General features: G+C 39.1%; 1 protein-coding gene across 4 annotated transcripts in view; it reads right to left on the reverse strand.

Annotated features, from left to right (window-relative positions):
• The window catches only part of CDV3 (CDV3 homolog), a 16,677-nt gene continuing 4,332 nt past the window's right edge, over window positions 1-12,345 (reverse strand). For 2 of the 4 annotated variants that reach the window (XM_058419988.1, XM_040059760.2), the window contains 3 exons: window positions 11,660-11,805; window positions 10,443-10,605; window positions 7,125-9,413 (listed from right to left, as the gene is read on the reverse strand). In XM_058419988.1, coding sequence (XP_058275971.1) covers window positions 9,287-9,413; window positions 10,443-10,605; window positions 11,660-11,805 — 436 coding nt within the window. In that variant the 3' untranslated portion in view covers window positions 7,125-9,286. Of the gene's footprint in view, window positions 2,636-7,124; window positions 9,414-10,442; window positions 10,606-11,659; window positions 11,806-12,345 lie in introns of those variants that run through there. The other 2 variants (XM_040059781.2, XM_040059788.2) reach the window with 2 other exon arrangements.

A 12,345-nucleotide genomic window follows, 5' to 3' on the forward strand; every position in this document is an offset into this window, starting at 1 on the left:
GCTGTTAAGATAAATTTATTTTCTTCGGCTTTCTTCACAGGAAACATCACAAAAGTGCTTTACAGAGTTTGAATACCATTACTCTACCATGGGACAAAAGGACAACAGGTGTGTGCACTGCACAGTTAGAAGTTGTCATATGTGGAAGCCATGATAGGTAAACCAGGGTAAAAAAAAAAAATCTACTGACAAAAATATATATAGTTCAGGTTTTGAACTTAAATTATGACTGTTAACATAATTATATAAATATACAGGCACCATTAGGTTCCTGTGTTAACTGTGGGGGCTACACAGGGATTCTCAGAAACAGATCATATTGAACTCTGCTGAAACAGTTTCTGCTGTGCTCTATAGGCTCCCAGCCAAACCATTTTCCCAGCCAGACAATACCATTCTTTCTTCTGCACAACACTGAGCACACAATTATCTTCATTTCTTCACATCATGTCTGGTGCTGAGGCATTCTGCTAAATTGTTGAAAATGAATTCAAGGGTTTTTTTTCCTTTTGACTTACAGAGAGATCGTCTTAAAATTCTTCCCTCAATAATCTCGTCATTAAAAAGAAATTAAAATGCTTTAGGCTAGATCCTGCTGTTCAGGTAAGACAGTTTTGTTTAAGCTAAAATATTACCAGTCATGCAACCTTACTTGCTTCCATAGCTGAGCTATATTCTACTGCGAACAGTGCTACTGCCTCTGTTGGTGTATTCCATGGGAATTTGGCTCCCATGTAGCCTCTGAGGCTCTAGGTTTCAGTTCTTCAAGGAGACTGCATGTACCTGCTAGGCAGTTTCGCAATCTTTGTGATACTACAGGCCTGACAAAAACAATGCAGCAGGATCAAGACTCAGCAGTTCTTGCCTGCTGCTTTCTAAATAAGCGGTGAATAATTCAGGCACCTAAGAAATCCTTGGCATGGTAATAATGTAGATGAACAGGAGAAGGAGGGAATACTCTAGGGCAAAGAGAGGTCAAATCAAGAGATTTTTGCTGAGTTTTGGGTTCCAGGAAAACAATGAGCAGAGCACATTACCTAGAGAACACTGTCATGCCAGTTTCCAGAGCCACTTTGCCTTTTACCCAAATCCCAGAGTAGAGACACAGTGCACGGTCAAAGAACTTGTCAGTCCTGAAGGTTACTGGGCAGTTAGTAAGTAACAGGATGGAGCTACAGTGGCAAGACAGGGCTTTGGTGAGGCTTCCAAAGCCAGGGGAGTGGCTATGAAGCATTACATTCTAACAACCCTCAGATTCATTGGCTCTGTTTTCCCCACCACACCCTCAAAAAGTAAAAAAAATCCCAACTCCCCTTGGCCAACTTAACTCCCAGCAGCCAAAACTGTTTTTTGAGAGAATACTGTAATAGGACATCTAACAGATACAGCTATTTGGACGTAAAATCCAAGGTACATTGTTCTCAACCTGGTATCTTCATTGATACTGGAAGGCAGCTGCTCTCTAGGATGTGGTACTCTGATAACTGAGGTAATGCAGCTCTCAAGGGTCAGGCTGTACATCCTAGCAGGCTTATGACACATAGTTTGTATCTGTAAACATAACATGACTGGGAAATGCAGTCAGCGCTTAAAGACAACATAATTTACAGCTCCATGCTCTTTAAAGCACAAGATGATGAGAATGAAGAAATGAAACAAACCACGAAGACTAAGCCTGCCCTCCACTGTTGCTTTATCTCAAATACTGTAATGCAGTTTCAAATACTGCTACAGGTGTTTTAGATTAAGCACGGCTGAGCTCATGTGGTTGCTGGTCAGAGACTCATAGTAATGCTTCTGCTTTATCTCCGGCAGAAAGAAAAATCCAGAAATTTAAAACAAGTTTCTATGGAACTTGTTCACTGGCACTTGATTCTGGCTGTCACACCTAGACTTCAAGTGATGTGATCTCAAATAAAAAGTTAATGGAACTGACCTTGTGTGACAAAAATAACTCCATTGAAACCAGTGAAGTTAACCATGCACATATTTTTCCTTTTTCTGAGTAAATTTTTTCTATTGTATCAGCCAGTTTTTATGGTTTCAATCACTTTGCTATGGTTGTACATACACTGAAAGATATACAGAATAAGTGGTTTGTTTTAATTAAAAAAATAAGCTTATGACAATATTTTAACTAAGAGTTTTCTGTAGGCAAGTTACTTGAAATAAAGCAGACGGATGTTACGTGATGACTTCATTGCTGTAACTGAGCTAGAATGGAAATTCAGTACAGAAAATAGGAGACATGAAAAGGAATAGAAAACATCAGATTGAGCAAAAATTAGTAAGAGCTTGCCATGCTACTCACTGAGCAGAAGAGTATACATGAAACTGAAGACTTCAGTACATCAAATGGCAAAAGCCAATCCCCATGGAAGATACTGGGCTAAAACTCTAAATGACTCTGTAAACTTGGCAAATCAGGGGCAGGTGAGTTGTCAACAGGAAAAACCAAGGCAATAAATACTGGAAAGGTTTTAAACCACTTATACATGCTCTGGTAGAAGTTGTGACATGAGTCTGAATTAGTTGTGATCTTTCAAGGGGACGATTTAGGCATCACCATGGGCAGCTTGATGAAGACATCTGCTCACTGTGTAGTTGCAGTCAAGAAAGCGAATAAGATGTTAGGCTGTATTAAAGACAAAACAATACGGAAAAATATTACAGCATCTATTTCTCTTAGAGGTGATAATGAATATTTGCTGTTTCTTCAGCACCTTAAAAAAAAGTGACGTATTAGGAAAAAACAGGCAGGAAAGTGGTAAGAGAGTGGTAGAAGCAGTTCCTTGGAGCTGGAAAGACAGTAAAACTAAGGTAGTTTATTTGTTAAGAGGTGGATAGATGATAAGCATCTTAAAAGCAATTCTCCTTCCCACCGTATGAGATACATACTTGAAAGTCATTTTAAGCCACTTACCAATATATGGACCTTAATATCACTCATTACCATCATCATCATCATAAGTATTCCAAAAAGCCCCATGTTATTCTTCAGTGCTTATTATTCAGCTAGTTAAACATTTTCTCTGAAGCAAATGCCACAGTTTGTTGAAGTTTAACAGTAATCATTTCTGACAGAGAACTGTCACTGCTGATGCACATTAACAACTGTCTTAGAGGTGCTGCAATGATAAAAATATCAGTAAGAGAAGGTAACTGCTGGGCCTCCTCTCTGTCCAGGACCCACCAGAGCTCTCATTTGTCTGCATGTTCTCTGATTCTAGTTGAAGCCCTATCGTAAAAGCTGAGCAACGAACCTTGAAATCACCAGCAAAAGCAGACAAAGGCATATTCATCAGTTACTACTTCATGTTACTTCAGCTGCAGTTAACTGATAAATCAGGAGATAATAATAAATAGGGTGACTGCCTCTACTATATCTGTAGTCCTTCCTCTTACCTATCCTGCTTACCCCACTCACCCCTTGTTTTTGGTAATTTCTTCCCTTTGTTTATTTCATAAAACCCCCTCCATGACCAACTATTTTCCTTTTGTCCATTCCCTTCCTCTACAGTTTGCCTTAACACCAGATTTTACAAGTTTTGAAGATGACACTCTCTCCCTATTGTATCTGCATGCCACTTCAGCTTGAGTAAGGGAAAGAATAAAGAGCAGGGAAAAGTATTTACACATGGAGAGGAGAAGAAAAACATTCCTATGACAAAATACCACTTAGTATCAGGAGTGAACATTTCCGGTTCAGATGATTTGAACAAACTTTGAAACAGCCACATTATAAGAAATGGCTATCAACTGTGAGCAGGATTTTATTTCAGTCATGGGGTTTACAAAATATAGCAATATTGATTTTAATATGTTCCACATAAAAACAAAGAGCCTCATATTAATATGCCATTTGGGTTGCACAGATAATTGAAGAGAGGAAATACCAGTTGAGTGCTCAGCCTGAACCTTTTCCATACCCATACATACTAAAGAAAGTCCAATTACATAATACTTAAATAGGACGTATATTACATTCCATAGAAATAAGCCTTTGCCAAAGTAGTATTAAAATACTATAATAAAAGCTAATATAAAGATCTTTTAATAAAGATTTTTAGTCCTCTGTAGAACCTTCCATCAGCCCCAGCCCTTGACAAAGAACAGCTTTGGCCTCACAACACCCCTGTGAGGTAGGTTGTTGGTTATTTTGGTACAGCTGGGGAAACTGAGGCAAAGTGAAAGTAAATCACTTGAACATAGCAGCTCAGTAGAAAACCAAGGCCAAATCCCACTCTCTTAGTCCGATGCTTCCCATGCTCTTGCTACAAAACAGGCTTGGCTTCTTTTCAGTGCACACAGTTTGTTTTAGATGACACTTTCCAATCCAATAATCCAGATACACTACTTTTCCTGGTGACTCATTAATGCTGTGATATGTTTTTAGTATTTGTATTCTGGCTAAGCAGAAGTTTGCTGAAGTGAACACTGAACTTCATTAACCTTGCTGCATCAACACATACTCTTGAGCAACTGAAAATAAACCCATGATGTATGTACCATTTAGTAGTTCATAAAATAAGTCTTCATAGCTATTTGAAACGTCTCAGCCTTGAATCATGCAGAAGTGAAAAATAATTTTCTTACATACACAATTTATTTCAAGATTGTTAAGCCATCTTGAAATTTGTCCTCAGTTCTTTCTTTAGGCAACAGGTCAGCTTCACACCAATGCAAAATTCTACCTTCTTTCTGAACACATTCTCCCAGTTCGTTGAAAGGAAGAAATGAAATGGGCTGCCTTCCCCGAGTAATGAACTTCAAACAGTTTTGCTGGTTTAAAGTCAGATGAATCTGTCACTTGTGCAAGCAGCGCCTACCCACACAGCACTTGTACTATCCAACCTGCCTGCCTCAGGCGATGCACTTAAAGCTGTATCTTTTAGAAAACAGCCATCCTAATCCCTCCCTTCTTACAGCACCTATGTTTTATTTGCTTAATTTCCACTCTCCTTTATTTATTTATTAATCTTCCTTCCTGTTCTATTTCACTTCAAACAGAACGTGGCAGAACTACAGGTGATGCCTGAGAAGCCAAAATTTAGATACACAATTGTTATGACTTAGACTCCTCAGAGCTCTGTTTTCTGCTGTCATTTCTTCCTCCATCTGTTAGAGCTTGCAGGCTCTCATATTAACCTCAATACAGACGAGCTGTCTTTTTAACTTTTTCTGGAGTTTATCTGCAAATATATGTCAGATTTCCTCCCCTCTGCACATACCTAATTCATGTATCTGAAGTTTAAGTACACATATTATTCTCTTATATTGACACATAAAACCCTCTATTGATCATTAAAAACGAGTAGTAACATTAAAAGCTGAAAATAGGGAGAGAGAATTTGGGAACTAAGTTACAGTCCAACAAAACCTGGATCATGGCTGTTCATAAAGATTTTATAGTACCCAAGGTGGTTTTGGTATAATTTAGCTTCTTGGGCCAATGAGGTATAAATTTCTGACCACATCAATATCGGAAAGAATATTACTACCTTGTAAGTAAGCAACCTTATTTAAGCACATGAAGCCCTATTAATCCCTGCTCCATTTTAGTTTGGGTATTTGACAGAAAATCACAAGCAAGTTTAAAACTGCTCAACCAGGCAGAAATGAGGAAGGCAAAAAGCTACAACTATTGCAAAAGCTCAGATAAGCAAACTCCAAAGATGTGCAGCCCAATCACATTTGTATTGTGTTTACCTGACCTGAACAACACAGGGACCTCAGCCATGGTGTGTGTGGTCAAAGTTTCCAAGACCTGACAGATGCAGTCAGTTACCAAAAGCCCTATTCCCTGTGGTGTCAGGCCTCCAGCACAATTGGTACCATTAAAAATTCATCTAAGCTACTGTGGACATGACTGGTAAAGCTAGCTACAAATACAAAACTGAAGTAACAGGAGACAGTCACTTTCAATTGTCAATTCCTCTTCATTTGCGAAGATTAAACATGACACAGCTAAATGGGGAGAGATGGGCAGGGGCAAAACTAATCCTCTCCTACATTTATCATCAGCTCAAGTAAATACGATTCCAGATACCTACAGTAGGCATTTGAGAAGCCCAACTTTATTAAAACTACCTGGTTTTTAGCATTTTAGCATCCTTAAATACAGCCTGTATCACTGAGAAACACAAATCCATACTGTTTTTTTCCCCAGTAAGCACTGGACATTTCCATGTTCTACCACTAAGCTGGTAAATTTATGGCTGTTGTATTTTAAGCCAGAGAAAGTAAAACAGAGCCTTTAAACTAAGGATTAACAAGCTACCCACCATAAAAGCATGTGACACGCCAGGGAGTCCCTGAAGTGGCACACAACTGCATTATATGGACTGGCATAAAGAATCTCATCTCTACAACTGACAACCCTTCATTTATGGAATAAGCCTTCAATGAGCATTCTGAAGGAATGAAAAGGACATTCTTAGCATGCCTCAAATGAAAGCAACAACAAACCAGATAAAGTTGGACTTCAGAGTCTCCAAAGCTTACTGAGCTTCTGCAGAGGACTGACTTTCAAAATCTCAGGCACACAGAGCAATTACTGGGTACAAGGAAGATATTGACAACTGGCATTTTGATAGCTGCTGGCAGCTATATTTAACATGAGACACACTTCTTTTAAGACAGTTTAGCATTCTGTACAACAGAAATCTGCATTCCCCATTTTTTTTCCCTAATGCCTCCAGAAAGAAACTGGAATGATATGTTTGAGAGAAGCCCCCAAAAGAATACCTTCAGTTATCAGTACCTGATGGGCTCCAGTGATAGCAACCATCCAGAGGCTGGGTTTTTCTTCCCCATTCTTTAATTTAGCAGAGGTATTTTTAAGTGAAAAGCCAGTCAAAGCTTCATTCATACGCAACTCAATCTCAAGCCAGTCCTCTATGGTGGGAGCAAGAAGACACTGTGCCAAGTAGCAAACTAAACTCCTATGTATAAATAAAAGTTTTATTGCCATGTGCTGCTATAAGCTTTGAAATAGAGCCCACATGACCATAAGGACAACTGCCCGCTTCAACGCCTATCCCTGAAGATCCAAACGCTGTTTTTTCTGCTATTGTATGGTCATGAGCTCAAACTAAAACGTAAAGACTCACTAGACTCCAGAATCCATGTGTATTTCCATTTTATTTGATTTGAAACTTTTACAGGGTTTTCTTGAACTGCCAGAATTCATGCCCAAAAACCTCAGATAAAGGTGGTACAATGGACAGTCTCATCTACCCTTCACACAGGAGACTAAAACTCTATTCATGTGCGTTAGTGATCGGAATCTCTTCAGAGCATCAGGAAAAGCATTTTAAGATTTAACATCTCTACCCCACCAAGTGACATGTCCATTTACCATGAATTCCACAGAAATTGTGACAACAACACTTTTGCTGGCAACAATGGATTTTCAAGGAAGATACTTGGCTCAGAGTCCAAAGTACTGGTATCAGTCTTTCAGCGGGGTTTTGTTTCCAAATGAAGTCTCCAACTTTAGGAATAGTCTCTTGAGCCCTCTCTTTAATAGCAGCTTCCAGCAGAATTTTTATAGACAGTTAACTCTGCAAGGGCAAGGCCAGTTTTAGTCTGTGCACAAAAGAACCAGGTGAAACCCCAGCCCCACTGAAGTCAACAGCAAAATCTGCATTGGCCTCAGAGAAGTAAATTTAAAGCAAGTCAGCAGTTAGTCAGAGGGAACCCCACTGGGTGATTCCTGAACTATCCTTATCTTCTGCACATACACAGTACTCCCACACACGTAAGCAAGCTTTGTTTTGTTCCCTTGTTTTTCTTGCCATTGGCAACTCTTATGGATGTTGGGTCTATTTTTTGGCATTTACTCTGAGAAACCTCAACACTGGAGCACACCACTATTGTACTTCATTTTGCTTCTGGTATAAAAATTCAGAGAAGAGAAAAACAGTTACAGCAGAACACTTCTGGTATTTGACAGGTTTGGTTCACTGAAACAGTTACAGGCAATGTCCTATATTCCTAGTGTACCAGTGCCATTTTGCCTACTCCCACTAAATTAAGTAACTTTAAGAAGTCACTGCCTTCCATCATTACTAAACTTTCTGATTGTGAATAAACACCATTTATGAATTATATTTGGAGGACTGCTGCCTCAGAAAGCTGAATGCTTCACAGAAGTAGCCAAAAAAATCAGGCTTACCAGCTTTAGTTCTGTCTCTGCATATTAAGTTATTCTGTTTATCATATAAGCATCACTCCTCAACAAACAAATAATTGTTTTTGACAGAAGATGGTTTTTATCTGGTGTCACTACTGCCACATATCTCATTTTTAAAGGACAAACTCTGAAGACTGTAGCTGGGAGTCTGGATACCTCTGTGTCAAATCAAAACTCTAAGTCTTAGTGCTTTAGGGTGAGAAAGACAAACGTCATGACAAAAACCAAAATAAACCCTTTCACTACAATGTCTTAACATCGTTTAAATATACTGCAAATTGATATCAGAAACAAGGCAGGCATTTCTTTTGTGGATAATAGAAAAAAACATACTTAGACAACTTTGAAAATGGCTGATGCAAACAAACCATTCAAACCCATCATTCCTCCAATCTGATACTGAATGAGTTTTAATTTGTTTTGCAGTTACTTCCGTACAGCACTCTAGAAAGGTAAACAAACTACAGCTCTGTTGTACTTGGATAGTATGGGTGGTATGGGATGCTCCAGAAGTCTCTAGTAGGCTATGGCTACACATGACAGGATTCCTCAGAAGGGGAACGAACAGGTTTGTCATTAAGGTCACTTAAATCTTTGTTATAGCAAATTGGAACCAAATGGCTGACTTCTGCAGGATTTCTGACAGGAATCCAGTAGAGCTGGTTTCAAGTTTCAGATGGCCACTAAAACAGCTGTAACCTTCTCTTCCAGAAGTTGTGATCCACATGGTGTCCACAATGAGTGCATCAAGTCTGAGGTAGTCAACCTTTACGAAGGCTCAGTATCTGAACATAAAAAGATTTTGAAATGACCACTGGCTGTAGGTATCTTTCTGAGCAATTAAAGCACACTGATGACTCTGGTTCAATCATTTACATTAATTTGCCCCATATCCAATGGAGAAGTTGCAACATATTATGCTTCCACAGTGCAGGAGAACCAATCACATATGTCAAAGTAGTCTGCACTTGCTGCAGTAGATCCAGGAGAAATAAGGTGGCACGTTCATCATAGCTGTTAGCTGTAGTTTAGTTACCTTAGTAGAAGGGTTACCAAAAAGCATTCCTTAATTGTAATGTGTGTGCAGCTCTACTGATCCCCAAGCACAGCATACTGGTTGTCTAGCTGAAGTTTAAGTGCCTGGTTTTTTGAGACCTCATCCCTACCTCTAGTTTTGTATTTTACTACTTCAAAGCTCTTCTCCATTTCTTTATCCCTATGGGAAAATAAATGTAATCAGTAAATATCTTATCACTAACTTGTGAATCGTGAATTTCTAGTCCATTTCCACCCCACCCCAACAAAAACATTATGAACAAGAGAACAAACACTAAGATCTAGGGTTTAACAGAACACCTAAACGTTCCCAAGCAAATATTTTAAAACCTTATCTCCAAAATAAGCTCATCACCCAACAGAGTTTACATTAACATTCTCAAAGTAAATTCAAATTCATTAATGCAAAGTAAGTTCTAGAAAGCAGAAGTAATTTTCTACAGTGCTCATTCAGAATTTCGTTTTGGCTCAATTTGTGCCATTAAATCACAAAGCATCAATAACAGATTGTCTCCTTTGCTATCCCAAAAAATACTCAGAGGAAACAAAGCTTCTCCTAAGCTGTATTAAACAGTAACATAGCAAGCAGGATGGAAAAAAAAAAAACAAACCAGTAACAAAAAAACCCACCCCAAATTCCTCAAATGAATTAGGTATTGGCCTAGTCATCCCTTCTACTGGGAATAAGGTTATAGAAAGATTACGATTCAAGTACAGGGTGAGACTGAAGTCTTCAGCACCTCATAATACAAAACACTTCAACAAAATTGGGGGAGCTCATCTCCATAAATCAGAGGTCAGACAGCAAGTGTATTTGTATTAAACCCCACTCCTCCAGTTACACCACCTTCACAACCCTAACAAGAAGGCTGCATGCTTAGGACTTCCTACATCTGTCTGCTGAAGGAAGTAACACCGAGCCTCAACATGGCTAGTCTAGGGTCTGAGGGAAGCAGCTGCTGTCAATAGCAGAAATATTCAGTGAAATCCTTCAGCCACCAAAGATAACATAATTGGCAGTCTTGTCTGGCTATCTCACTGGGCTACATCCCAGGAGAGTGGGAAAATAACATTTACCAGCCCTAAGTTACTTCCTCTATGGAAAGATGCAGGCTTAAGCACTAGGACAAGGTAAGAACTCAGAGAAGGCGGTTAGAAATCTCTTGGGGAATCAGTGGAATGCACTTACTTTCGACTGTCTACAAGCTTGGCGGTGGACTGCAGTGAGGGGAACTGCGTGTCACTGTAGATCTCCGGGGGTCCTTGCTGTGCTCTCCGTGGCCGCCCGCCTTCTCTGGCACCAGGCGGCCGGTACACGCCACCAGTCTGCACCGGCTCTGGAGTTTCTGTAACTAGGGAAAAGAACAAGATTCACACATGAGAACAAGTCTGCATTCGTAGCTGAAAAGAACCCAAAACAACCAACACACAAATAAAACTCCACAAAGAAGAATTGAAAAGAATCTTACAAGTTACATTTTACCACCTTTTAAGTTTTGGAAGCAAGTATTTTAGACAAGGCAGGACATCAGGTATCATCTGACTTATCCTACACTCAGTCGAATTGAACCGTGGCTCCAATATATTGTCTCACAATTTAGGGAATCTGAACTACTAATGAGGGACTTCCTGTTTCTCATTTGCAACTTATTAGCAACAATTTAAACACATTTAAAACAGATTTAAGCACATAGTTACATATATATGCCAAATCTTATTTAAAACACCTCTCCAGGTGCAGAGGGGACTGTCCAAAGAGTTTGCAGTTAAGGTAAAAATCCAAGATGAAGTAACAGCAATTAGGTTTACCTCCTTTACAAACCAGAAAGAACATAGGCTATTTTTTGATTAATTTCTCAGTGGAAAATAATATTCAGTCCTCAGAGGATGACTAAGTAATTTATCTCCACTGATGTTAATAAACTGTACTTAATAAAAAAACCGGAACCCTATCCTAGTTAAAAGAATCAATTTTGCTATGTCATGTTCTCAATACTCTAAGAACTGATTCGAAAAGTGTGCTACTAATGGCCACAATAGATCAGATACTGGCTGAACATCCACTGAAGTGTTAAAGCAGCATTTTTAGTTCAACAGAAATGCTTCCAACTGGTATTTTACACACTGCAAAATAGAGGGATCTCCTGCAAAGACAGAATGCTTCCCCCCCTTTTTGAAGCTGGAAATAAAAAAACCACACCTATTTGACAGGTATTTTAAATTCAATTCTGTTCCTCAGGTCCCTTGACATGGACTTCCTTGATGGCTGGCATGCCAAACAAACCATTTGCTCATTAAAGGGTGCCTGAACAGCAACTGTTCCTTAAGCTCCACCCACTGAGCAGCTTAATTCAACCTGATGCACGTCTGATTGGAAAAAAAAAACAAGTCTTGAGTTAAATTTACCAATTGGTTCAACGACAGGGGCTGGTGCAGGAGCTGACTTGTTCCAAGGACCAGATGATCTGTCTACACCACCACCACCACCACCAGTCTCTTCCCAGCTGTCACTGGGTTCTTCTCTCTTTTCACTTTCATCATCTTCTTTTTCACTGTAAGACAGAAATGATCAGTAGCACCTTACAAGTGGACGTTTAAGATTTGCCAGAGATTACACAATCCTCATAAGACAAGATTCCATGGCTGCCATGCCGAAGATACTGAATTAAACCAGACCACGTTAGTCCTGTAATCACTGTACTAGCAATTCCATCTGAACAATTTTTGGTGTGCTGCTATGTAACTCGGCAACTGAAAAGGAAAAAAGCTCCTAAAAAAAAAAAAAAATTTAAAATTTAAAAAAAAAAAAATCAACTTGAACAAAGTGATCAAAGAAATGGGCATCTTATTTTGAGCAGAAAGGCTTTTTCTTACTAACACAGTTGTGCATTTGGAAGGAATGAGAAAATAAAGCAGGAAAGGTCTACAAGTCCAGCTTCCATAAAATGCTTTAGTCAACAGGAAGAAACAGTGGAGTAGTGGGTAAAGAAAGCAAGTCCTGAGCTCACTTTTCCTATAAACACAACCCCCTAAGAAACATCCTTATATGCATGGGTAATAATACAATCTACAAACAAACTCAGGTCTCTTTT

Source organism: Hirundo rustica, chromosome 1, assembly GCF_015227805.2.
Source record: "Hirundo rustica isolate bHirRus1 chromosome 1, bHirRus1.pri.v3, whole genome shotgun sequence".
In the NCBI taxonomy this organism is placed as follows: Eukaryota; Metazoa; Chordata; class Aves; order Passeriformes; family Hirundinidae; genus Hirundo; species Hirundo rustica.